Genomic DNA, 24,712 nt, shown 5'->3' on the forward strand with positions numbered 1-24,712 from the left:
TTTGACTTGAAACCGAGTAAGCAGATGAGCGCCGAAGTGTGAACTTGGTCTCCCATCACGGGTACAGCCTTCGTTATGACCAGATGCCCCAGGTGGAGTTTATGGCGTAGGGGTCCTTAGTATCTAGAGTCGACCAATTGCATCCATGGACCCAGAGTAGCATACTTGGGAGACGCGGTGGCTCGCCGTGCTCTGGGATGAAGTTTCACCTCACCGAGGTCCAGAGTGCAAACGTGTCTGTAAACCCCACGATTACAGATGTACGGCTAAGATAACTATCAGTTGGAGAGTTGAGGTTGTTACTGATGGAAGTGGATTTGTATCGAGATACGTCAAGAAAAGTAGGTGGAAACGCGGTGGATTGTCGCGCCTTGGAATCCAATCCGAAACGGAGATTAACCTACCCAGGCCAACTAGTAAAAAACCAACGGTTATAGGCAGGTAGAAGGAGCACACCCTGTTGAATAAGTTAAAGAAGAGCTAAACAGGAGTAGATGTTGACGTACGCAGAGGGCCTATATCAAAAAAAGAACTGAAAGGTTAGAGATCATCATAAACTCTGCCATTAAGAGTGGAAATAAAACGATCAATCGTAGAGTTACAGCTGCAAATAGTGCTTTCTACGATTGAACGTAAACCTGAATAAATAGAAAATCCACTATAGGATTTTGCATACAAAACTGGAACGCAAAGTAGATACCACGATTGCGAGTGAGCTGACGACAAAACAAGAGTTTCAAAGTGTTGAAAAGAATTTAAAATAGCTACTCTACCTGTTGGTGATACAGCTCTTCTCCACTGTAAGAACCGAGGTATTCCCGATGGCGGGAGGCGGCAGTAGACACGATGCGTTTTACACGTTCCGAGGCAGCTACTTCCTAAAATAGAGGAGAAAACACGAGTCAGTCATTTCTTTCTCATTTCATAGAGCACAATCCTCGATTTGGTTTCCTCACCTCTCCCTCAGCATTCTGCAGCGCGGTGGTCATGTTGTCTCCGCTGAACCATTTCTGACCCTTCATAACGATCGTGCTCGGAGGATCGTGCGTCTGGCCCAGATCTGAGGACCAAACCGTCACGAAAGCACCACCATCGACCTTTACCGTTCGGTGGAACTTGAACACGGTTTCGTCGGAACCGACCTTGCGCACCAGCGTCCATCCGCCGATTTGAACTTCCTGTTGGTTGGAAAACCGAAAACATTATGTTAGCTTTTTTTTAATGGAAAATTGAGGGTTTCCTCACCTTAGCAGACTTGTTGTGCAGTTTGACGAACTTTCCCTCCGGGTCCACTTCGGAGATCTCGATGTCTCCCTTGGCCGAAGAAGTGACCGAGTAGTCCGACACGCTGCGCTCATCCGATTCCTCCAAGACCGTTCGCTTGCGCTTGGCTCCCGCTCTCTGCGGGGTCCTCCGCATGGCGGCCGAACGTCCCGTGGTGCTGCTGCTGGTCGACGTTTGGAAGATGGCGGACTGACTGCCGGGTGTGATGTTCAACCGAACCTCCTCCGAAGCGAGCAATCGATCGTACGCGGCAATTTCCATGTCCAGCGAGATTTTGATATCCATAAGGTCCTGGTATTCCTGCAGTTGCAGCGAAATTTCCTTACGCAGACGCTCGATTTCGTCCAGAAGCTTGCTCTTCTCCTCGGCGTGACGTTGACGTTCCAGATTCAGCTGGCCTTCAAGATCACGTAGGCGAGACTGTTAACGAGGAAAAAAAATGATTAGATTAATCGTTTAATTTACTTTTACAAGAGTAGAGAGTTTACCTCATACAGATCTGAAATTTCATCCCGATTGGCACGCATCTGGCCGTCGTACTGGTCACGCAGCTCCTGAAGTGTTTGCTGCAATTTGGCTTCGTACTGCTCCGAGAGGATGCCATCGATCTCGCTGATTTCGACCTGCCGGCGAGTCTTGGTCTCGGTCAGTTCCTGCTGGTGCACCTGATCCTTGAAGGTCAGTTCCTCCCGCAGGCTCTGGACGGTGTTCTCCAGATCGACGCGGGCCAGCGTTTCCTCCTCCAGATTCTTGCGTAGGGTTTCCAGCTGCTTCCGTAGCCGGGCGATTTCTTTCTCCAGCTCTTTGAGCTCATCCTGAGCCTTCTTGCGCTCGGACATCGCTGTGTTGTACTTGCTGGACAGCTCATTGGCGCGGGCTTCGTTGGCACGGGCGCTTCGCTCGAAGTCGGCTGCTTCCTTTGTTTTGCGATCAAGTCTGAAAAAAGAATAAGGGTAAAGAAATTGTTAGACCTCCTCAGTTATAAATTCTATTCTACAGGTGAATAAATGCCAACTCTGTGGTTCTCTAACAGCTGGAATAAGAAGTCCATTGGAGTTTATGTTAAATTTCTGGAGTTTGAAATGGATTTCAAAGTACCAAATAATTTAATCTCTCATGTAAAAAAACAAAAATGAACAAAAACTAATTGGCGTAATTTCTACTGAAGATTGTTTTCAAATAATTGCTGTGTCAGAAAGGTATAGATAATCCCGCATATCCAAAATTTCAATTGCCAGGTACAACAACGTAAATGACAAAAGCAGCAAAATTAGCATACTTCCAGAAATCAACGATCGCATTGTTTGTCAGATTTTACGACGATGGAGATCTTCGACACCTTTTCTGACATCATCGATAAAAATGTGTCCCCAAAGGTGCTAGATTAGCCTCCGTCATTGCAGCTTTAAGAGATTTCCGAGCTCGAAGGCTCGGTGACATCAGCAGCCGTAAAAGACGATAACAAATTGGTTCGAAAAAAAAATGAGGGCATTCGTAATAAAAGTGCACTCGCATTAGTGGTATCGGTGAAATTGCGATAACTTTTTGGTTTTTTTTAAACTACCCTAAAAATAATTTATTCCAATTTAATTGAAAGCGATTTTTATTTTTAAAAGCGTTCCGACCTAATGTTCTCGCCTTCATTGATTTGCCTCACACGTCCGTCTTTAAAGACAAAATCGCGCGCGCATTCCTTTCGATCATAATACGATCCAGGGGCAGCATAAATACATACAAATATACATTAGGAAACATGGGACGCACCGCGTCCGACCCTATACGCGTAAAGCTGATGACGATGCGCGAGCGCATCAAGCTAAAGAGTGAGAGAAATGTGCGTTAGTATGTAGCCAACGAATAAGCGTCGAATTTAAAAGCGCACGCGGGAGACGCCTCGTCGACCAGTTTTAGGCTGATGTCATGCTGAAGCAACTAGCAACGCAACGCAACGCAACGTTCCAATAAGATTGCGTTGCAAAGCATTGGTATGTCATGCTGGCGCGACCTGTCACTTTGAAATTCCCTACAAATCATCACTTCTCTACATCTGATAATGCTTTGAATCGTCTCCTTTCTTTCGGGAGCCATCAAAAACTCATCAAATCACGACCCGGATTGCAAGAATGCCGAAAATTGAACAGACAAAATTCCTTGTTTTTTGCCGGAACTAAGAATTCATGAAAATTTTCTCGACGATTAAGATATTTTTTAGTTTATTATCACAAGTTCGGACAGATCTTCGTACTATTGTGCTTAAAACCCGGAATCACTGCTTCAAATCGAGAAAAAACAATATTCCTATTGGATTTCCTACTAGTCGCGCTACAAAACACATTGGCATCAGATTGGTCGCGCTATACAAAGCGACCAGTATGACAGGTCTGCGCGATTTCCATGGAGATCAAATGAGAGCTGGTTAGTCGTGTGAACGTTGCGTTGTAGGTCGCGTTGCTAGTTGCTTCAGCATGACATCAGCCTTAGGTGACTTCAGCTCGATGAAGGAAGGGAGAAGACAAGCAAGTTAACATGACATCATCTGCATAACAAACTGCTTCGGTTTTTTCTCACTCTCTCCTAAGCAACGGTTGTTTGCCTGTTTCAAATCAAACAATCGAGTTGTGGATTTTTTACGACGCGGTGGGGTCACTGATTCATGCATCGCTGGTGGGTAATATCGATCATGACTTCTCACCGCTATGGATGCATTACTTACATGGGCGCGCATATTGGAGTTGCAGTTCCGAAGTTGGTTGTAGTAACCGGGATTCAACCAACTAGCAGGGCAATGATTTCCACGTTCATGGAATATCATCAGCAAGGAAATATCAAAATTTAATCAACCTTGGTGGAACTCTGAACGCCGGAGAAGTCGTAACGTTGTTAGTAAAGCCCGCATATCAGAAGTTGTTTTTCCTGCTCTTTGGAAAATGGCATCTATTTCTCCAATTCGTAAGTCTGAAAACGCTCATCGTTTGGAAAATTACCGACCAAAATCCATTCTTTGCTGCTTCTCAAAAGTATTTGAAGTCCTGGTGTACGAAAGATTGTATACTGCAGCTGTCCCGTTACTCACGGAGGTCCAGCACGGCTTTGTCAAGAAAAGGTCAACGTTGATAAACTTAATGTGCTATGCCAGCGAATTGCATGCCGCAACATATAAGAATCTGCAAGTAGACTCAGTATACATTGACTTAGCCAAGGCCTGCGATAAAGTTCCACACAGAATCGTCATAGAAAAACTTACTCGCTACGCTTTTCCTGAATGGGTAACCAAATGGTTAATTGTCGAGGTTTCATCAAGACTCGTGGTACTCACTCCATAGTGTTTAACATGCCGTCTTGTGTACCGCAGGGCAGCCACTTAGGACCGCTTATTTTGGTGCTGTTTATTAACGATTTAGCGGTCAGAGGTCAGGGGTGCGCCGCGAACGTGTGTAGGATACCCCAATGTCAGGGGATATTCGAGTAGTGCCGCTTCCTAAGAGGGAAACTGCGGGGATAAGACTTTACCTTCCTCGTAGCGGATCTCGAGGGAAGAGGGTTAACCACTGTCGGGGGATACCCACGGGTAGAGAGGCACTCGATGCCGGGTGAGCCTATCGAGTCGGTGTAGGATCTCGTCACCGTCGGGAAACATCCGAGTCGTAGCGTTCCAAGTTCCGAACGTGTGCCGTGACAGGCGCGAGTCCAGGACAAGCTGCTCTCGATCTGGCACTCATCGGGCAGGAAAATCCGCGGGCCAAAAATCCTACGGTTGCCAGCCAAGGGGGATAAAAAAGACCGGACAACGGTCGGAGTAGACTGACCCCATCGACCGACGGGGGGCTGTCGAGTAGAGTGCGTCCGACCCCACGATTTGAAGCTACAAAGATAAGACAATTCCTTCTGCGTAGCGGATGCCATGGGTGCGCCGCGTTCGTGCGTAGGATGCTCCACCTTCGGCGGTTCTCAACGACAGAAGCTGCGGGGATAAGACTTGACCTTCTTCGCAGTGGAAATCGTTGGGAAAGGGTTATTCCACGTTCGGGGAATACCCACGGGTAGAGTGGCTCTCGACGCCGGGTGAGCCATTCGAGTCGGAGTAGGATGACGTCTTCGTCGGGAATCATCCGAGTCGTTGCGTTAAGTCCCGCGCGTGTGCCATGACAGGCGCGAGTCTAGGATAAGCTGCTCTCGATCTGGCACACGACGGGCAAGGTGGCAAACCTCGAACTCTGAAGATAAGAGGTCGGGCCTCGAGTCGTTAGAGGAGAGGTCGGGCCTCGAGTCGTTAGAGGAGAGGTCGGGCCTCGAGTCGTTAGAGGAGAGGTCAGGCCTCAAACATACAGGCGGAGAGGTTTGTGTGGTCAACCCCGAGTCTTTATGATAAGGGGTCGGGTCTCGAGTCTTAAGAGGAGGGATCAGGCCCCTTATCAACAAGAGGAGGAACCTCGAGTCGATGCGAGGAGGGGTTGGATCTCAAGTCTTTAGAGGAGAGATCAGGCCTCAAGTCGCGAAGAGGAGAGGTTTGTGTGACGAGAGGTTTTGATGAAATTGTTTTCGTTAATGAGTATTGCCTTGGAGCGCATTAGCGCGAATAGACCTCCCACTATTGAAGCATAGTGTACTAAACAGTTCGAGGTGGGAACCAGGTCTGCGGCCCAGGTGGAGTTTAGGGAGTAGGGGGTATACACGGAGTATATCATGAGTCTTCCCATTGCACCCATGGACCCAGAGTAGCGAGCTAGGGGGACGCGGTGGCTCGCCGTGCCTTGGAATACAATCTGTAAACCGGGATTTACCACCTGTGGTTACCAACTAAAAAAAAACGATTTAGCAACATTCCTTCAATCACCGAAACTACTGTTTGCAGTAGATTTGCAAATCTATCGAATCATATAGATTCAAAAGTGGATTGCGCTGCGCTTCAAGATGACATCGACATATTACTGGCATGGTGTAATATACAAGAAATGGAAGTCAATGGCGGTAAGAGAAATGCTTCTTCAGGAGTGAAGCCTCAATCGTTTACGACTACGTGGAGTGGACTAAGTGGAAGCTCACTCGAAAGGGTAACCTCCATAAAAGATCTTGGGGTTATTTACTTCATCAAAAGCTCACTTTGGCCCAGCATGTCGCGACGACTACAGCCAAAGGCTTCGCTTTGCTTGGTTTTCTTCGTCGGAATACGTCAAGTTTTATAGACCCGTACGCATTGAAATCTTTATTCTGCTCGTTAGTACGCAGCGTCTTAAATATGCGGTTCCAGTTTGGGCACCCTATCACTCCGTCCACAGCTACAGGATTAAAAGAATCCAGAAAAAATTCCTTCCGATTACTTCCTTACTCTGAGAGCTGTGGCTGACTATCAATGACGCCTTTGAGTCAAAGAAGAAACTATCTGCAACGAATCTTCATCTACGAAATTTTAACCAACGCTGTTGACTGTCCCCAACTGCTCCAGTACCTCTACGCTCCAGCATGACAACTACGTAATCAGTTGATTTTTTAGTTGCCAAAAAGCATTTAGTTGCATTTGGACAAAATCACCCCTTACACCGATGTTGTCAAGCTTTGAATGTTGTCTCGCACTTATTTGACTTTAATTTATTTAAATCTACGTTTAAAAATGCAATCCGTGATGTAAACTTATGTTGATAGTATCACAATCTAATTCATAAGTTAGTTTTAATATTAATTCTGTATGACAGTAGTCAAAGACTTCCAAGTCAAAGAAATAAATAAAGATGTATGAAATGGTACCGGTTTGGGTAATTTATTATTTTTATAATATTCGAGAAAACATGTAATTTCCCATCTGAAACTTAAAGAATAGAGGTATTTAAAAAAAGTGGAAAAATTTCTCTCTGTTGTGGTATGAGCCTACTTGGTTGAATGATTCAACTGTAATTTACCTGACAATGCCCAAAACCGGGTAGAAAATAATTTAGCACTACCAGAAAACACCCAGAATAGGGTAGGTAGACCCAATAAACAGACAACGGCACAACTGCCGAGCATTCGGAGGTTTTTGCTACTTAGTAGTAGCTTACCTAACCCGGACAATATAAGGGGGGGAAACGATACACATTCATCAATCGAAAACGTTCACTGAAGAAGGTAGTAAGTTGCTATCGAAATACTGGAATCTTGTATGCACCCTTTACAACCAACGATCTATACTAACCGATTATACATGAATTTCAATCTCATGATCGTTTTACTTCGTCATTGTCAGATTTTGCCAGCAGAAATTTCATTAAAAACGCTTTAAAGTGGCTCAAAAATAATCAAGTTTTGTTAATTTCGAAACAGTTATATCCACTTAATCAAACAGAGTTTTTTTTAAAGAGAAGTATTGGACCGGAAAGTAGCAGAAATTGAAGGAAGAGGATGCAGCCACTTAAAATACAGATTAGAAAAAGTATTAGTTTGGAAAACTGATCAATATCATTACTGAAAAAGTGTGCGCCGGCCGATGGAAGGTGTTCCGTTTCTGACAATCTGCCAGCACGGAAGAAGTCGACAAAAAATGACCGCTGATTTTAACTGGCAACACTAGTTAAAAATAACGGTCAGTTAGAGAAAAATTTTATACGATTCACACCTAAATCTCGTTTGTCTCTTAGTAATAAAGTTTTGAGTTTAATTACAAGTTTATTCATTCCAAAGTGGAACCTTCCTCTCCGATAGAAGAAATTCAAGCATTCCGACCCGACTCCGCCTGAATAATTTTCCGACCCGATCATCCAACGCCCACGCCAACTCCAACCTTATACAGTCCACCCGCACTTTGTTCACCGCCCGAACAGAAGGTACCGAGCATAAAGTAGGAATTTTCTTACTAAAAGCGATTATTATTTTTTGAATTTTTTCATGAATTATTATAAGATTACCTTCATTTCCTTCATACAAAGTATTTTAATCAAACGAATGGTTTTTGGGATACACGCATTCGTATCTGTTCATTTCTAAAAGAACTAAGCTTTCAAAAAGGTCCTTTAATTTTGGGTTAAATGAGAATAAATAAATCAAAGCTTAAAATCAAATAATTTAACACAATGGAATTATCAACAAAAGACTAACTGACATGCGATAACAATACTTATCTTGAACAATAACAACATGCGAGCATCACAAACTAACACGTTCAGCAGCGAGAAACATGTTGACCCCATCTTGGGCGAAGCGCGTGAAAACTGAACCTTCGGGAAGGTAAGTGACTTCGTTGGTGTTAGTTTCTCGTATAGCAGTTTTCAGGAAATGAACACCACTGATGCATGGGATACAGACATGTGGGTTCGATCCCGTATGCAGCTAGCCAAAGTCATAAAATCTCGTTTATGTGGGAGCGAAAAACTTGCTCAATCAATTCGTTTTCCCCCAATGACGACAGTGCAACGCGTTCGTTGTAAACCGAAGTTGTTGCACATATTGTCGAAAAACTTCACTGTTCAAAAATGAGGGGAGAAAGCGCCCGATCGAGTAACTTCAGAATTACAACACGAAAGCCAAACACGAAACTTGAACTTTTGTGTGGGTGTTTGGTTGTCCTATAGTAGTTTACATTGACCTTTTTCTCCCTTCACGCCGGGTTAGAATATCACAGCCAAGCGGAAGACCCCGCTGTTTTTTTTAAAACGGCGACTTACTTTCGCCATTCTTTTGGTGAGTCAAGCACCAACAACAACATCCCAGACGATCCCATTCATAGAAAAGCGTCCGCCCTAAACCAGGTCACTGAACCTCGTGGTCTAGCGTCCAGTCAGAGAAGAGACCTTTAAATTTTGCTATTTCATGCATAACATAACGGGGAGCCGCCACTCAGCCGAAGGGCTGAACTTCTTCAAATAAATCGTGCCCAAGGAATGGTCCACGTTTTGGGTTGTCTATTTTTAGGTCGGAACGATCCCACCGAAACATAAGTGCGGCATCAACAAACTCTGACGAACAAACTACATACTTCTCGATGGCTTTTATTTCACCAACCATCTCTGAAGGTGGCCTCCCCGACGAAGAAAATAACTTTCCCATTTTAATGACCATGTTTGCAGAAGATAGAACAAACTATTTTCATAACGGCTTTATGTTTATCCGTTTTGGCCATTTCATCACTGGTGCTTTCGAACGTCTTGGTGATAGATCTGTACTTTTTGATCTCCTACCGTTCTGGCTCGATTTTCTGGTCATCTGAGTGATTGCAGTAATAGGTCTGAAGGTCAGCCTAAAACAAAATTTTCTTCTTGAAACCATTGTTTTTGTATGGGAGAGTGGGGAATCATGGGCCACTTTTTTCTATGCTCCATAACTTCTTTAATATAAAAGATAAAATGAAAAAAAAAATGGTATGTTTTTTTATATTTTCATCATAAGGCAATTTTTTTTAAATTTTTAATAAGTTATTTTCTCCAAGTTCTGACTGTTTAAAAAAAAAACAATATTTTATGGATTTTGTAAAATTATGGGGAATCGTGGACCATCAAATCCAAATTGACCAAATAACATGCAAATTTTATCAGTTGACCCAAAACTGAAATTTTATAATTCAATGTTATTTGTTATTTTAAAGTAATTTCAGATGATGAAATTAAAAAGAGAGTTGTGTATGATCGAATAGTTTCGAAAACCTGGCTCACGAACAATTCGGCAAAATTACTTATGAAGGATGGACAAAATATTTTTCATAACTCTTCATTTAGCATAAGAAAACTTTACAGATAGGAAAAACATATTTTGAAGGGTGATACGGTCAAAATTTGGTCAAGGGAAAACGCGTGTAAATCGGTGAAATCGTTTATCTAAAAAATTAAATTAAATTTCTTTTTCAAGTTTATTTAGTATAAAGTTCAGGAAAAATATTCAGTTAGACTTCCGCTTTTCCAAATCCGAATTGCCGGGCCTTACGCTTAACCCCTGCCATCAGATTTTGTACAGCCACCATGTCCACCTTCTTCGCCGCAGAAAGCCAATTTGCCTTGAACTGCTGCTCGTCCTTAGCAGTTTTTTTGGTCTTCTTTAGGTTCCGCTTGACAATAGCCCAGTATTTCTCAATTGGGCGGAGCTCTGGCGTGTTGGGAGGGTTCTTGTCCTTGGGAACCACCTGCACGTTGTTGGCGACGTACCACTCCATGGCCTTTTTACCATAATGGCAAGATGCCAAATCCGGCTAAAACAGTACGGAACAACCGTGTTTCTTCAGGAAAGGCAGCAGACGTTTATTCAAACACTCTTTCACGTAAATTTCTTGGTTGACAGTCCCGGAGGCTATGAAAATGCTGCTTTTCAAGCCACAGGTACAGATGGCTTGCCAAACCAGATATTTCTTCGCGAACTTTGACAGTTTCATGTGCTTGAAAATATCTGCTACCTTTCCCCTTCCTTTGTCGTATAAAACTCTTGTCCCGGAAGCTGCTTGTAGTCGGCTTTGACGTAGGTTTCGTCGTCCATTACCACGCAGTCAAATTTCGTCAGCATCGTCGTGTACAGCCTCCGGGATCGCTTTGGCCGTCGTATTTTGTTTATCATCAGTCACTACCTTCTTGTAAGTCGATAGTCCGGCTCGTTTTTTGGCTTGATGCTCGGTTGTAGACGATACACCCAGCTTATTTGCGGCATCTCGGAGAGAGAGGTTAGAATTTCGCTTGAAACTACCGGCAACTCTCTTTTTCGTCTCAGCGGCTTCCGGTTTTCGATTTCCCCCCGATCCAGACTTCCTGGCTGTCGACAAACGTTCCCCAAACACTTTAATTACATTTGTAACAGTTGATTTGGCTACTTTTAGCGATTTTGCTAGCTTTGCGTGCGAGTAGCTCGGATTTTCCGGATGCGCGAGCAAAATATTGATACGCTGCTCTTCTTCCTTGGACGGCATTTTGACAACTGAAGAGTGAATTCCAAAATCAAAATAGGAGCAACATTCTACACACACACCTTCAAAATGAGGGGTGTTCAGGTTTTTTAAATGCAAAATTGGAAGAAATACTTCAAGTTGATATTGACCAAATTTTGACCGTATCACCCTTTAAAAGTGATTCACACCTGAAAACATGTGAAGAGATTTTATTAAACGGAGTTACTAGGAAAGCAAAGAGATTAGTTATGTGAAAAATCATAATTCAAATTGACAACACAAGATAATATGGAAGAATACAGCTTGTACAAATGCATGTATTACATATTCGCTATTGGCATATTTTTCTCGAGAGAAAATAGGTCCAAAAGTTCAAAAATACCAACAAGAATTCAAAACTGGTTCAGATTCAAAACATTTGCTTCCAATGTTTTGAACTTGAAACATTTCTGAACTCTGCATGCTATAATTGGACTTGACCTATTTTCTCCCCCTCCCAGATAAAACCCATTGATTTCCAATAGACAGAAATATGATATATTCCATGGGAAGTACTGGATAAGTCGCCTCGAACGACATGGACCAGTAGACTGAGTCGATTTGGGGTAATTTTTTAATTTCTCAAACCCTGGGGTCTCAAAAGCTTCGTTTTGGTTCAAAACTCATCCATGATTATTTGTAGAATATTTAAGTAACGTTTACATGAGTAAATTTGGACTTTTAGGTTTGTATGGGAAAATTGAATATTTTGTACTGAAAAATCAACATCATTTTTGTTTCTTCTGTGCAACCGAGCCTACTAATGGTTTTTGTACCAATTTATAAATTCTTCAAAGGAAAATTTCCGCTGAACAACAACAACAATCTTATTAGACAAAAAAGTTATTAGTTGTTTAACAGGGGTATGTCTTAAAAATTCTGCAAAAAATCATGGAAGAGTTTTGGACCAAAACGAAGCTTTTGAGACCCCAGGGTTTGAGAAATTCAAAAATGACCCCAAATCGACTCAGTATAATGGACCAGTATCCCAGTGGCAGTGTTCTTTATCCCGCTGCCACACACGGAAAATAATAAAAAGGTAAAATTTACCGAGATAAGTGATTACTAGTGAAAAAAATTTATTTATTTGCTTACCAGAAGGTCACATGCCAAGTTTCAGGAAGCTCTGACCATAGGGAGGAGTTGCTTGAGTCTCAAACGTGAATAAAATTTTAAGGTTTTCTGCCCGGGAGGAACAAAAAATACTGGTTTTTCATCAATAACTTTTTTCATCACTAGTCGATTGTTTTTTTTTTATGATTAATTTTTTTAAAGCCTAAGTTGAGACAAATATTTCACCCGAAGACTGCAACACGATTGGACATGAAGTAAAAAAGTTATTGCAGTTCAAAGGCCGCAAATTTTGTCCATCACGCAATGAGTACTTTTTACGCATTGCGTTTTATACGAGAATTTTTGACCAAAATACAATCTTTGAACCGCAATAACTTTTCTGTTTCAAATCCAATCGAGTTACAGTCTTCGGGTGAAATATTTGTCTCAACTTAGGCTTTAAGCAAATCAACGATAAAAAAACAATCAGCTAGTGATGTAAGAAGTTATTGATGAAAAACCAGTATTTTTCGTTACTTCCGGGCAAAATACCTCAAAATTTTATTCACGTTTGAGACTCAAACAACCCCTCCCTATGGTCAGATCTTCCTGAAACTTGGCATGTGACCTTCTGGTAAGCAAATAAATAATTTTGACTTGGAGCGAGTGAGATTTATCATGTTTCATTCTTCCTATACTATGATAAGTGTACTGCGGTTCGTTAAATTATGAAAAACTACAAAAAATACTAATATGGTAAAGTAGCCATAACTTCTTCAATTTTCAACCGATTTTGATAAATAACCACTTGAAATCTTTGTTTTAAATTGACATTCAAGCGCAAAAGAAAATAAGATTTTTTAAATGCTACCATCAAGTCTAAAACTTTCGTTTAAACAAAATTTTCTCTAAAAAAATGCGTTTTTATAATTTTTTTTCTCATAAAGTCACTAATATCAACAATACTGTTGGTCAAACGCAAAAACAGTAACCAGATGATTGATAGAAAATTTATTCACCTTCAATATGCAAAAGAGGGGTTTCAAATTACTGTTATGCCGTCCGAGATATTTTAATCTAGGTACAAGAACTTTTTTAATTTTTCCGAAATTTCATATTTGGAGCATAACTCAATAACGGTTCTACTGAGATTTTTTTGAATTTCATTTTCGGATTCAGCGCCCGATTTCTCATTAGAAATGACCTTCAGTTTACTGAGTTCAAAAATGCTGTAAACTAGTGTAATTAAATCAGGATGACACGAATGCCACGAAGATGGTAAAGTGTCACTAATAAAACTTAATAATAAAAAAATAATTCAGAGTTACTATTGACAGGGCAAAATTTCACTTCCTTTATTTTTGTACTACTGAGGCAGTCAATATATCTAACAGCTTTGGAATAAATTTTTGCACTTCTCGAACGGTAATCGGATTCAAATAGGAACATTCTTGACGATCGGTCTTAACCAGCAGTACTCATTCTAGACAACTCAAAATGAGTAATTTTCCAGTAAATATCATTTTTGCATCCCATTGTTTAAAATTTCTTACTTCTAGCTTGAAGGCAATGCGAATAAGTATTTAGATATTTTTCCATTATGCTACATGACGAATGTGTTATAACACGTTGACGAAACTTCAACAGCGATTTTCTTGAAACATTCTATGTAGCAAATACGACCTGCTGTTGAAAGCTGACTAAAATTTTGTTTTTTTTAGTTTCACCAATTCACCTTGAAAAAAAGGTAACTACTTTTCGATCCCGTTTATTGAGGTTAAGTTGTGTTTTCATTGAGTGATGAGTTTTGTTTCGTGCGCAATACTTGGAAATAGGAACAGAAAGGTAAATTTTGCATTATATTTCATTTTATTGTGCTAGTTTTCATCATGAATCTATGTTACAGATATTACAGAAGGACACGAAAAATGCAGCGTTGATATCCGAGAGGATGCAAAAGTATATTCATCCGGCAAAACGGAACCTTCGAAAGAAAATCGGAGTTCGCCGAGTCGGATCGCCGGAAAGAAGAACATTTTATTGAAACACATATTCCCAGAAGATTAATCACATAGCATAGATGCAACCGTCTTGCTTTAATAAAAATAAAATCTTGAATGAATTTGTGTCTTTGTTTCATTTAATTTTTTGACTAACCAGAACAGCTAAGCTAGAGAAAAAAAAAACTTTTAAGACAGTGAAATAAATAAAATTCTTTTCTTTAAGTAGGTATGCTAAATGTATGCGCGAGCTCTGTTTGCTTCTTGAAATGCGTGTAAATTTCAAATGATTTTCATGTTGGCAAAAATCTATGTACCAAATTCGTATTTTCATAAACTTTGCGAGAATCTCCATACAAATTCGCCGTCGATTGCGCCAGGTCGTGCTTCAACCAATTGCGCTGAAACTTTCAGTAGGTCATTTTTTCACCTAATGGCACCAATCTGGGGGGTGTTGCATCAAAAATAAGGATTTTCATTGTTATGGACCAGTCTATAATGGTGCACTGATAAAATTAGACGATCAAGCGTCTACAGACTGCGACAAATCCTTTTATTATTATTGAGCTAATAAATAAAAAATTAAATTGACTCAGTATTAGTCGAAAAATGACGGTTATTTTCTTTGCATATGTTTTAGTATTAGAAAAGTGGCCCCGTCCATAGTAATATACCACCAGCAAACACTAATATGTGTTCCACTGAGTTGCCCCCGTCTGACAGTTGGCAACTTGACGATGCAAAAATGCCGACCGGCAGCCGGCCGGCAAAACGTAATACATTGATTAGACGCGGGATTGTTTTTTGCTGCTTTTTATTTCACTTCGCGGTTCCATACAGGGACGATTCATGAGTGCACACTTCTCTCCATTCTTAGCTTTCTACGATGTTGTCGTTGGGGAATGTCGTTGAATGACTAATTCCCCTTTGGAATAGTTGGAGCTGTCGAGATGGTATTATTTGCAACACTTGCTCATAACGGATTTAAAGGTTTTCGTGTTCAATTTTGTGTTAAATAAAAACCGCTCCACAGCTAGAAGAGAATAGTTCAGAAGTTGAATAATAAAAAATTTGAATACTACTCCAAATAATCTTAACTGTTGAAACCGACAACGGTTTATTCACTTGTTTTGTAGATCAGTCGCTTCCGATTTATTTTTGTATGGTCATAAAACCATACGACAAATAAAACTGGTTCCAAGAACTTAGCTTCGTCATATAAATAGTGGAATGTTGTGACTGGGTTTCAGTGAAGACTCTATAGCCAGCAAATTTTCATCCCATGGAAGCCATCGTCTAACTAACTCCAACTCAATAAGTTAACTCTCTAACGAAATGGTGTACTGAAAGACGCCACGCGCCGTCCAAAACGCGGGAAATTTCAACAATTAAAAACCTGCATCAGGAGGAACGAAAGAACGAAATCCCCCTCGATTTCTACTATGATCACCAGTAGAGTGGTCTGTTCCTGTCTTTTTTGTTGCTTTATTTTGATACCTACTTTTACGACAGCAAACCATGGTGCGTTTCAATCGGGCACTCCCTAACAATTTCCGAGATGCCAGATTTTAGTTTCTTGTTCGTTACTTTTAGGGTTCTTTTATTTAAAATTTCAGTTCTCTTTTTGTCGAAAGAAAAATACTTTGGCATCCCTTTCAACATTTCACACATTAGCCTTCAGCCTAACGGCAAAGATCGGTGGGTGTAGATCAATTCGATTAAGAAGAATGGAAGCAGATGCGTTTTGTTGGTTGGTTCAACAAAAACAAAAAGAAGGGTATTCCCGTTGCTGCTGCTGCTGCTAAGTGCTTGACTGATTGCCGAAAATTATGTAGAGTGTTTATTCAATGATTCATTCATGACGCTGATGACGGAAGACAAGAATTATTTTTGATGAAAGACATCCTTCAGCGTTTGTTATTAATATTGTTAAATTTTTAACTTCCCTCTTTTAACTTATGTAGCACCGAATCTTAGACGACAATAATCGTTTAGAAGCCGGTAATCAAATTTGAGACAACTATAGAACAATTAAGCTCACTTTTAGATACTTTTATTAAAAACGTCACTTTTGGTTGCGTTTTTGGGGATGGAAAAATAAATTACATAATGAAACTTTTATGAAGAGGTTAATCACCGTTTGTTTACTTAACCCTAATCCGCTCTTGAGTGTCAATATGACACTATTGGAAGTTTGGCGGCATGTAACTTTATACGGGTGCATCTAAATAAAAAAATCCTCGAGGACCTTCAAAGAGTTCTTGAAATCTTTTATTTTGCATCATTACTTTTTTATAGACGCATCATGAAAGCCTAGGAAAAAAAAACTTCCTAATCAGACCTTGAGTGTCAATTTGACACTCCTTGCTTAAAACCGCTATATCTCTCTTGTTTCTTAACCGATTTTTACAAAACTTACAGTTTTGGAAACCTCGTATGCTAAGACATTATTCACCTACAACACTTCAGTTTTCCGTTATTCAAAGTCTAAGAAAAAAAAATCCAAAAAAACATGCTTTGAGAAAAATACTGATGATTAGCTACGGAAAACTCATAAAAAAATTAGTGTCCAAGAAAGCTGAAGTTAGAAGCTATACGTTGCACTAGAAGGATTTTTTTTTTTGAAATTTTTTAAAAGCATGTTAGTGGTCATGCTTTTAAAAATTTCAAAGCGCAAAAAAAGGTAAAGAAGTGTAAAAATGTACTTTTCAATCAACGAACCGTTAAAATTGTTTAAGTCACACCAGATAAATTTTGAAAGAGGATTGAAAAATTAACGTAATTTGGCACATTTTTGCTTTTTTATATTGTCAAAATACCGAAAACAGGATTTTTGACGAATTTTTCGAAGGTAGCTGTTTTTCGAACTTTTTGTCAATTTGCAATTTTTTCAGATTTTCTTGCACTTAAATACAACTTTGCACTGGATTTTGAGTACACAGCAAAAAAAATGAATCCTAAAAATCACTGAAAATGAACACCTTTAAAGTCTGCTTCATTTAATATTGGAACAAATTCTTTTGCTCATTGTGGCGCTCCTAGTGGACGAATTTGGAAACTTTTTTCACCCACGTGTCGGGAAATTCATTACCTTTCACCATGTATTTATGTCATAACACCAAACGATAGCATTTTGTAAACAACCGCCATGGAAGCCGAACGGAGAGATTAAATTGTGCACAGTTTTCTTGAAAATCCATTGTTGTCGGCATCGAAGCTAGCTAAACAGCTTAAAATGCCCAGAAATACCGTATGGCGTGTTATCAAGCAGTACAAGGAAACATTGACGACGACTCGGAAGCCGCATTCGAAGCTTCGGAGTGGAACTGTCGACCGGAAACTGCGTGGGAAAGTCATCAAGGCCGTCAAGAGGAATCCCAATCTTTCAGACCGCGATTAGGCCAATAAGTTCCAGGCCGCTCACAGTACTGTGCGACGAATTCGTCTCCGGGAAGGAATAAGGTCATTCCGAGCCAGCAAACAGCCAAATCGGACGCTGAAGCAGAACAATGTGGCCAGAATCCGTGCTCGAAAGCTGTAGAACCAAGTGCTGACCAAGTTCGACGGATGTATTCTGATGGACTTTGGGCAAATCCCAGGTCAAAAATTTTATTTGGCGACGGCTCGGGGGGATGTACCTGCAAAATTTAAGTTCGTGTTTGCGGATAAATTCGCCCGCAAGTACATGATTTGGCAGGGGATATGCAGTTGTGGACAGAAAACCAAAGTCTTTCTCACTGACAAGACAATGACATCAGAAGTCTACAAAAAAGAGTGCCTACAGAAACGGATTCTGCCGTTTATTCGTGCCCACGACCGTCCAGTAATGTTTTGGCCGGACCTCGCAAGAATTTGAATCTGAATTTGTTTCTTTTTATTATTCAAAATTCCTAATAGGAACATAGGAACAACAGAAAATATTTCTTCCAATTGGAATAAAAAGAAAATGGTTCAATGAACCAATCCTTTTAAATCTAAATCTCAATTACATTGTAGCAAACGAAAACAACTTTGCATCAAATGAAACTGTTTTTTGTTTCAAAGCATTAAGATTTTGATTCAAAGATTTTTCAAAAGAAAAATTCTTTGAAACAAAGGAAAATGTCCTTGAACCAAAGAAATTTTTATTTATCCCAAAATCAAAGGAAAAAATCCTTTGTTTTTGCGACACTTTCCTTTGAAATAAAAAAAATTCTGCGTGCAGGATTATTAAAAACCTTCATAGATTACCTCCTGTTATTCATAATTGATAAATTCAAATTTTTTAATCGATTTCTGAATTACAGAAGTTGTTTTTCAGTAATCTTCAAATAAACAACGTCAAACGAAACGGAACAAGATCATTTTAATATGCGCTTTGAAAAACCACCAAGATCATAACATGGCCATTAAATTCAGATGGAAATCGAATCTTCATGAGGAAATTTTTGAAAGGATACCCGAAATGATCTATGACACAGATTATTTAATGCATATTTGCTCAAAATTCTGTAAAATAATAAAATTTCCTGTGAATTCAGCAACTATGCTTTGTATAAAAGTGTAAGCATGAAAAAATAATCAGAAGCTTTTCATAGCCTTTTATGCAAAGCATCTGAACAATATTCACTTTTGATGAATTTCGTTTCTCTAATATTTTTGAATAAATATAAAAAAAGATTTCAGTAGCAACATTTAAGAAGGGTGTAACTTAAGGTTGCAAGAGTTTTTTCAGCAAATTCGGGCATAGGATTTAAAAATTGTTGACCAGCAATCCGGGCAAATTTGATCAAAACCCAGGAATAACTAAATAAAAAAAACTAGAAAAAATATTTTCATCAAAACTTATTAGCAGATTTTAAATCGGATTTTTGGCTTCTAAAAAACCTTTCATGATTATTTTTTTAAACTTTCTCAAAAAATTTCGTTTTGGACGCATCAATAAACAATACAGCAAAATTTGTTTTTTGATTTATTCGATTTGACAAATAAGTTGAAAAAATCGGAGCAAAATCCGGGTTTTTTTTTTCAAAGAAATCCGGTCAACCCGACCTTTTCCAGAATTTTGTATAAAAAAAATTAGGGAAACCCGGTTAAAACCGGGAATTTTGGCAAGCTTGGTGTATCTTCATAAATAACGTTTCGAGAAAAACGCATTTGAAAATTTTGAAATCTTTTTGAAATCTCTAATAATTTCAATTCACTTGGAACCTTTCATGGTTATGTGTTAATTTTCAAAAGGGCTTGTTTTTTGAAAATCAATAATTCGAATAAAATTACATCACACTAATGCTCTAGGAATCTTAAATCCTACCTAAAGTTTAAATTCATCGTTGATTTACAAGTATATCAGAATAGAGCATCCTGTATTGACGAATTCTGCAAACAGGATATTTGTAACGTAATCGTTTTATTACAAATTTAGCAAGATTCGCAATACCGATAATATTTGTCAATGGCAAATTTAGACAGAAAATGATCGGATTTTTGTTCTAAGTGTAATATCAGTGTGGTCAGTGCTATTATCATGGAATAATTGTAGAACAACCGTAGAGATAATTTTTAATATTGCGTTTTTATGTGACAGTTTTCATTTGCCACGTTCCATTTATTGTAAAAAAATATCTGATTAATCAAGTTTCGCAACATTTGTAATTCGATCCCTTAAAAAATAAAGCTTTCAAAGTTGCCATTTACAAAGGAATGAATCGGCATTTCTTTTCATTGCCACAAAGTTTAAAATAGAACCGCAACTCACAGGTAAACAGAAAGAAAGCCCCACAGAGAAGGGGCTTACATTGAAATAAATGAGTAGCACCGCGACCATGATTGATAAGAATCTTCCATCGCGTGATGATGGTTGGCTGGCTGTCCGGTCAAGGCGATTCAACTAGGGCAGCACTTAAATTTAAACTGGTAGGGGAGAATGGGGATGGTTGATCTAATTTTTTTTTTTATTTCATCATATTTTTTTCGGCAAAAAATAGGAACTCGCCATCTTCTACAGATCAATGCTCGAAAAATCAGAACGATACTTGATCCCGTACCTACATAAATTAGAAAGAAGCATTTTCGCAAAGCGAAAAAATGTTATTTTTTTTTCTAGTTAAAGAAGACCTGATCCTTCATTTAGAGACGCTTCAACTTTCTATTAAATCAAGCAAGTCGAAAGATAAAAGGTAGATTGACTTTTCTGGCCATATTATTTTTGATTTGTCAGTTTTCAAGTCTTAGATATAGAGAATTCTAGAGTTAATTTTAAAATCTTAGAGAATTGCAAAAGTTTGTCTACAACCCTATAGTCATAGCATACTTGCAGGCGAAAATTTTTGTTTTATACAAAATAAATCTTAAAAGTCTTTCAAACCAGGCAATCATTGGATGGCATTATGAACTTCATATCATTCCTCAACGATTGGCATATTGGAATAAACAGGGTTGCTAGCGATTTTTCGTTTTGAAATTCCAAAGTTTTTCCCGGTTTTTTCCAGGTTTTTTCACGGTATTAAATGATGATTTTTCCGATATTTTTTATACTCGCTTTTTATTTAAAATCATGGCGATTAAACAAAATCAATATAAACGGCTTCAAATTTCTAATAATTGTATCCCAAAACTTGTTAACCGATAAGAAATCATGGTGAACACTTCGGCGTCTTGTAACACGTAGTCTTTTCGTTTCAAATTTACAGGTTTTCATGATTTTTTAAAACAAATCTAACGAACTGGGCATCTATTCGTCGTATTGCTCCACAATTTCAACAATTTTGCAAAAAAAAAGTCCAGTTAAATTGATCTTGAAACCATAATGTTGTACTTTTCAGCCAATATAAATTTTCTAGAATTTCTATAGAGTTCTAGAAAAAAAAGTATAATTTAAATAGAAATATGGTAACAATACATCGAAACATACTATAAAATCAACTTGAATGGGGATTTGTATTACAAAACTTAAAATCACCAGATTGCATGAAAATATTTAGTTATTTTCTAAATCCAGTTATATTCTTTTGTACAAATCCAAAGACATGTCAAACAAAACAATGAATAACTATAGTAATAGTCATTTGAACTAAAGATTCGTGAAAATAGAGAAACCGTGTATAAAACAGGGCTGAGGTTTAATTGTTTGAGTTTAAGATATTATTTTTTATCAGGGTTAAGACCTTAGATTTCTGAAACTTCAAGCAAGCAAGCTCAACGTATAATGAATTAAAAACTTAACACTTGCGATGTAATGCTTCCTTCCTCAGGTCAATTCAAACGAAATACACAACAACAACAACATTGAAACACCAATATTTTTTTTCTGATGAAAAAGAGGTGTAACTCTGCTTAAAAACGTCTCACGCTGCCAAATTATTTGGTTTTTGCATAAAATAATTTTATGAAATATGTATATCGAACACTGAATAATTTTACGTCGAAAATGAAACTGGTACAGCCGAACCTGGATGTGCGAGAAACCTCTATTGTGAGAGAAAACATCAAGTCTCAAGCTTTGCAAAACCAAACCTCTTCAAGTGATAGTGTAATACCTCTATAATAAGCTAGAGTCGTTTTCCTGACTATACCAAGGATATTAGAGAAAATAACAATTTTGTACCATATTGAAACTTACTCAGAAAACTTCGAACTGATGCATCAACTGGTTTCAGGTGGATTTTTATCAAATACAGTTGAATTTCTAGATCACTTTAATTCATTTGTATGTTGCTGACGCTCTATAAGAGAACCTGGTTAAGTTAGAAACCTCTTCAAATGAGAAAAAAAAAGTTAAGTTTTGTCAATAATATTTTCATTATTAAATTAATATCATTTGAGTTATGCTTGTAAATGTAGCACACTTGAGGAGAGCGAAAAAATTAGATAACTCATATTTCTCCGCAATTAGTTAAAAAAGTGATAACATAAACGCTTATTTTATTAACGAACGAAAATAAGCGTTTGTGAGATAAGTCTACATATATCGAGACTCTAAAAAATACTCCTAAATTTTGAAATAATTCTAAGATATTTTGGAAACTTCGTGAAAAAATTTAAAAAATGTCAATTTTCCCGGTGAGGTGCCGAAATTCCCGGTTTTTTCCCGGTTTCCCGGTGACGTGATGAAATTCCAAAGTTTTTCCCGGTTTTCCCGGTTCGCTAGCAACCCTGAATAAATATTTTTGATAAAAAATGTTCATGTTGGAAACATTTGAATATGATGAAAAAAGATCTTTAAGTCAATCTTGTTAAATTTTTCATCAAAAGTATAACGGCGTGTTCGTAAATTGATTTGTTCTATCGAAGTGATTTTTTCTATCGATGCTGGCGTTCGTAAATTAAACAAACTGTATGCAAAAGCATTGGAAGGTGATTTGACATCTACCAAACAAATCGATGCATCACCCAAACAAATCAATTTACGAACACGCCGTTATAACTCTGAAATTTTTATTTTTTTTTAATTTTCTAAGGTAACATCACTGTTATTTCGTTCCATTTGGCACAATTTCTAGAACATTAGATTTTGTTAGAGATTCCAGTTACGAGATATAGCTGAGGGATCAAGTGTCCTCATTCTCCCCTACCGATTCAGAACGCTTTTAAAGAAAGCACCTAGTACCGTAAGCGTATGAGGTACTTCCGGAATTACATTTCCTCGAGATGTAGATTTCGTCCTTGTCTATTTCACTTTGCAGTTTGGCTTTTATGAAATTTTACCGACCCTGGCTAGGCGTTAACATATGTATAAGTATTAGGTATTTTAATTGCCCTCTCAAAAAGGATCGACTGACTCAACTGACATTGTCAGCTTGTGGTGTCGTAAAGTAACCATTCAAGCAAATCATTCTGCCGGGGTTGGTTGTAAAGTAATTTGTGTTATTTATGGGCAAGAGAGCCGATTCGAAATATTGTACCAGCTTGAAATCAGATAAAGAGTGGTATTGGTAAATTTAGTTCTTATGTAAAAAAAAAATCTAGAAGGTGGCATAAATGTTCCCTGAACTACTTTTGAAGTTGCCTGGCCGAATCGGATATTTACATTCGTTCCCAATGATGACGTCACTGACAGCCATCAAAACGATCAAAAACACTACCAACAACATCGAGCTGGCTCCCACAAGCTTGATCGGTTGAGATCTTTCATCGGAAAGCTGAAAATATCAGGATGACATCACGCGTAAATTCTCGTTCAAACATGTGGTTTCTACCCAAGCTGGAACGAGGGCTTAGCTTAGCCCGGTGATGAATCAAATAAATCGTTTTTTTTTCTACCTTTTCTCATATTACTTCCGCAGGTGCTCGGAAAGGTTAAGAGAGTATTTGACAGGTTTCACCTTCCTCGGGTGGTCAAATCAAAGTAAAGCAAATATGTTTTTCCCATCCAGCGAAGGGCACCTGTAAATTATACTGAATTTAAGCGTTCTAATGTGTTTAGATAAGCGCGGAAATTATACACGATGAGTTCATTTATAATCAAATAAACACATAAAATATTCCCTCGAACCTGAGCAAGGCCGTTACATTGCCGCCATCGCTTTGATGACGAATCATGGTTTAGGTCAATCGGGCAGCTTATCTGTGTGTAGTAATACAAACGGTTAAAAAAACTCAACGTCTGTGGGCAAACGGAAGAGAGCTTCTAAAGCAAGATAAGCTTGAAATTTAGCGCTTGTTGGTGTGTTTACATTCACCCGGTTTGCACCTCGCAGCAGCGTCGTCGATATAATTCATCGATCAAGCGGCCATTAACTTGTCCAGTTCAAGTGCGTTTGGTTAATGGATTTATTTCTTTGGATCGTAATGGGACCGGACCTTGGACGCTCGTTGTAATAGAATCGGCTCGCGGGGGAGTTCTTAGGCAGCATTTCTCGGTTTCACAAATGATTTAAAGTAAAATCGACGGTATACTATGAAAATAAATAATTAAAGTAAAATCAATTGTCAAATTTTAAGCTAGTGCTTTTATAGAACATTATTGTTAAAAATAGTTATTTTACCCGAGAAAATATCACAAACTTGTCAAGTTTCACAACCGGTATTTGTAAACGGAATGGAGTATTCTTGTTTGCTCCATGACGTCACCTCTATAAGTGTGTTGTGAAATCAGCTGCCACACTTTCACTTATGCCATATTCGTTTTCATCCTGGTGGTGCACCGGTAGTGCACCAAGTGCTGTCAAAACGTTTTTTTTATATGAAGATGACAGCAGTTGGTGCACAACCATCTTTCCACCAGATGAAAACGAATATGGCATTAGAATACCGAGAAGCAGCCGTTTTAAAGTTGTCTGATGTGTGTTATACATATGTATTGAATGATGGGTCATGTCGAATTTCGAAACTGACCATATACATTTTGTAGATTGACCTGTGCAAAATTTCAGCTAGACGGACAAAAAAACAATCGGTTTTTGACCCTCAAAAATCACCAAAGGGGTGAACAAAAGAAATCGGAAAAATCCCAATTTTTATTATTTTTATTATTAATTTATGAATTTTTCGAAAAGATATAACGCTTCACCGGCAGGACTTGAATCTG

The 24,712-nt window shown here is 38.7% G+C and overlaps 1 protein-coding gene across 1 annotated transcript in view; it reads right to left on the reverse strand.

The window, feature by feature from the left end:
* Nucleotides 1-24,712, reverse strand: part of LOC129747060 (lamin Dm0-like) — a 38,274-nt gene that overhangs the window by 5,815 nt on the left and 7,747 nt on the right. Inside the window, exons 2-5 of the mRNA XM_055741074.1 lie at nucleotides 1,773-2,220; nucleotides 1,246-1,704; nucleotides 957-1,178; nucleotides 774-878 (exon numbers count right to left, since the gene is read on the reverse strand). Coding sequence (XP_055597049.1) covers nucleotides 774-878; nucleotides 957-1,178; nucleotides 1,246-1,704; nucleotides 1,773-2,220 — 1,234 coding nt within the window. The remainder of the gene's footprint in view (nucleotides 1-773; nucleotides 879-956; nucleotides 1,179-1,245; nucleotides 1,705-1,772; nucleotides 2,221-24,712) is intronic.

This window comes from Uranotaenia lowii, chromosome 2 (genome assembly GCF_029784155.1).
Source record: "Uranotaenia lowii strain MFRU-FL chromosome 2, ASM2978415v1, whole genome shotgun sequence".
In the NCBI taxonomy this organism is placed as follows: domain Eukaryota; kingdom Metazoa; phylum Arthropoda; class Insecta; order Diptera; family Culicidae; genus Uranotaenia; species Uranotaenia lowii.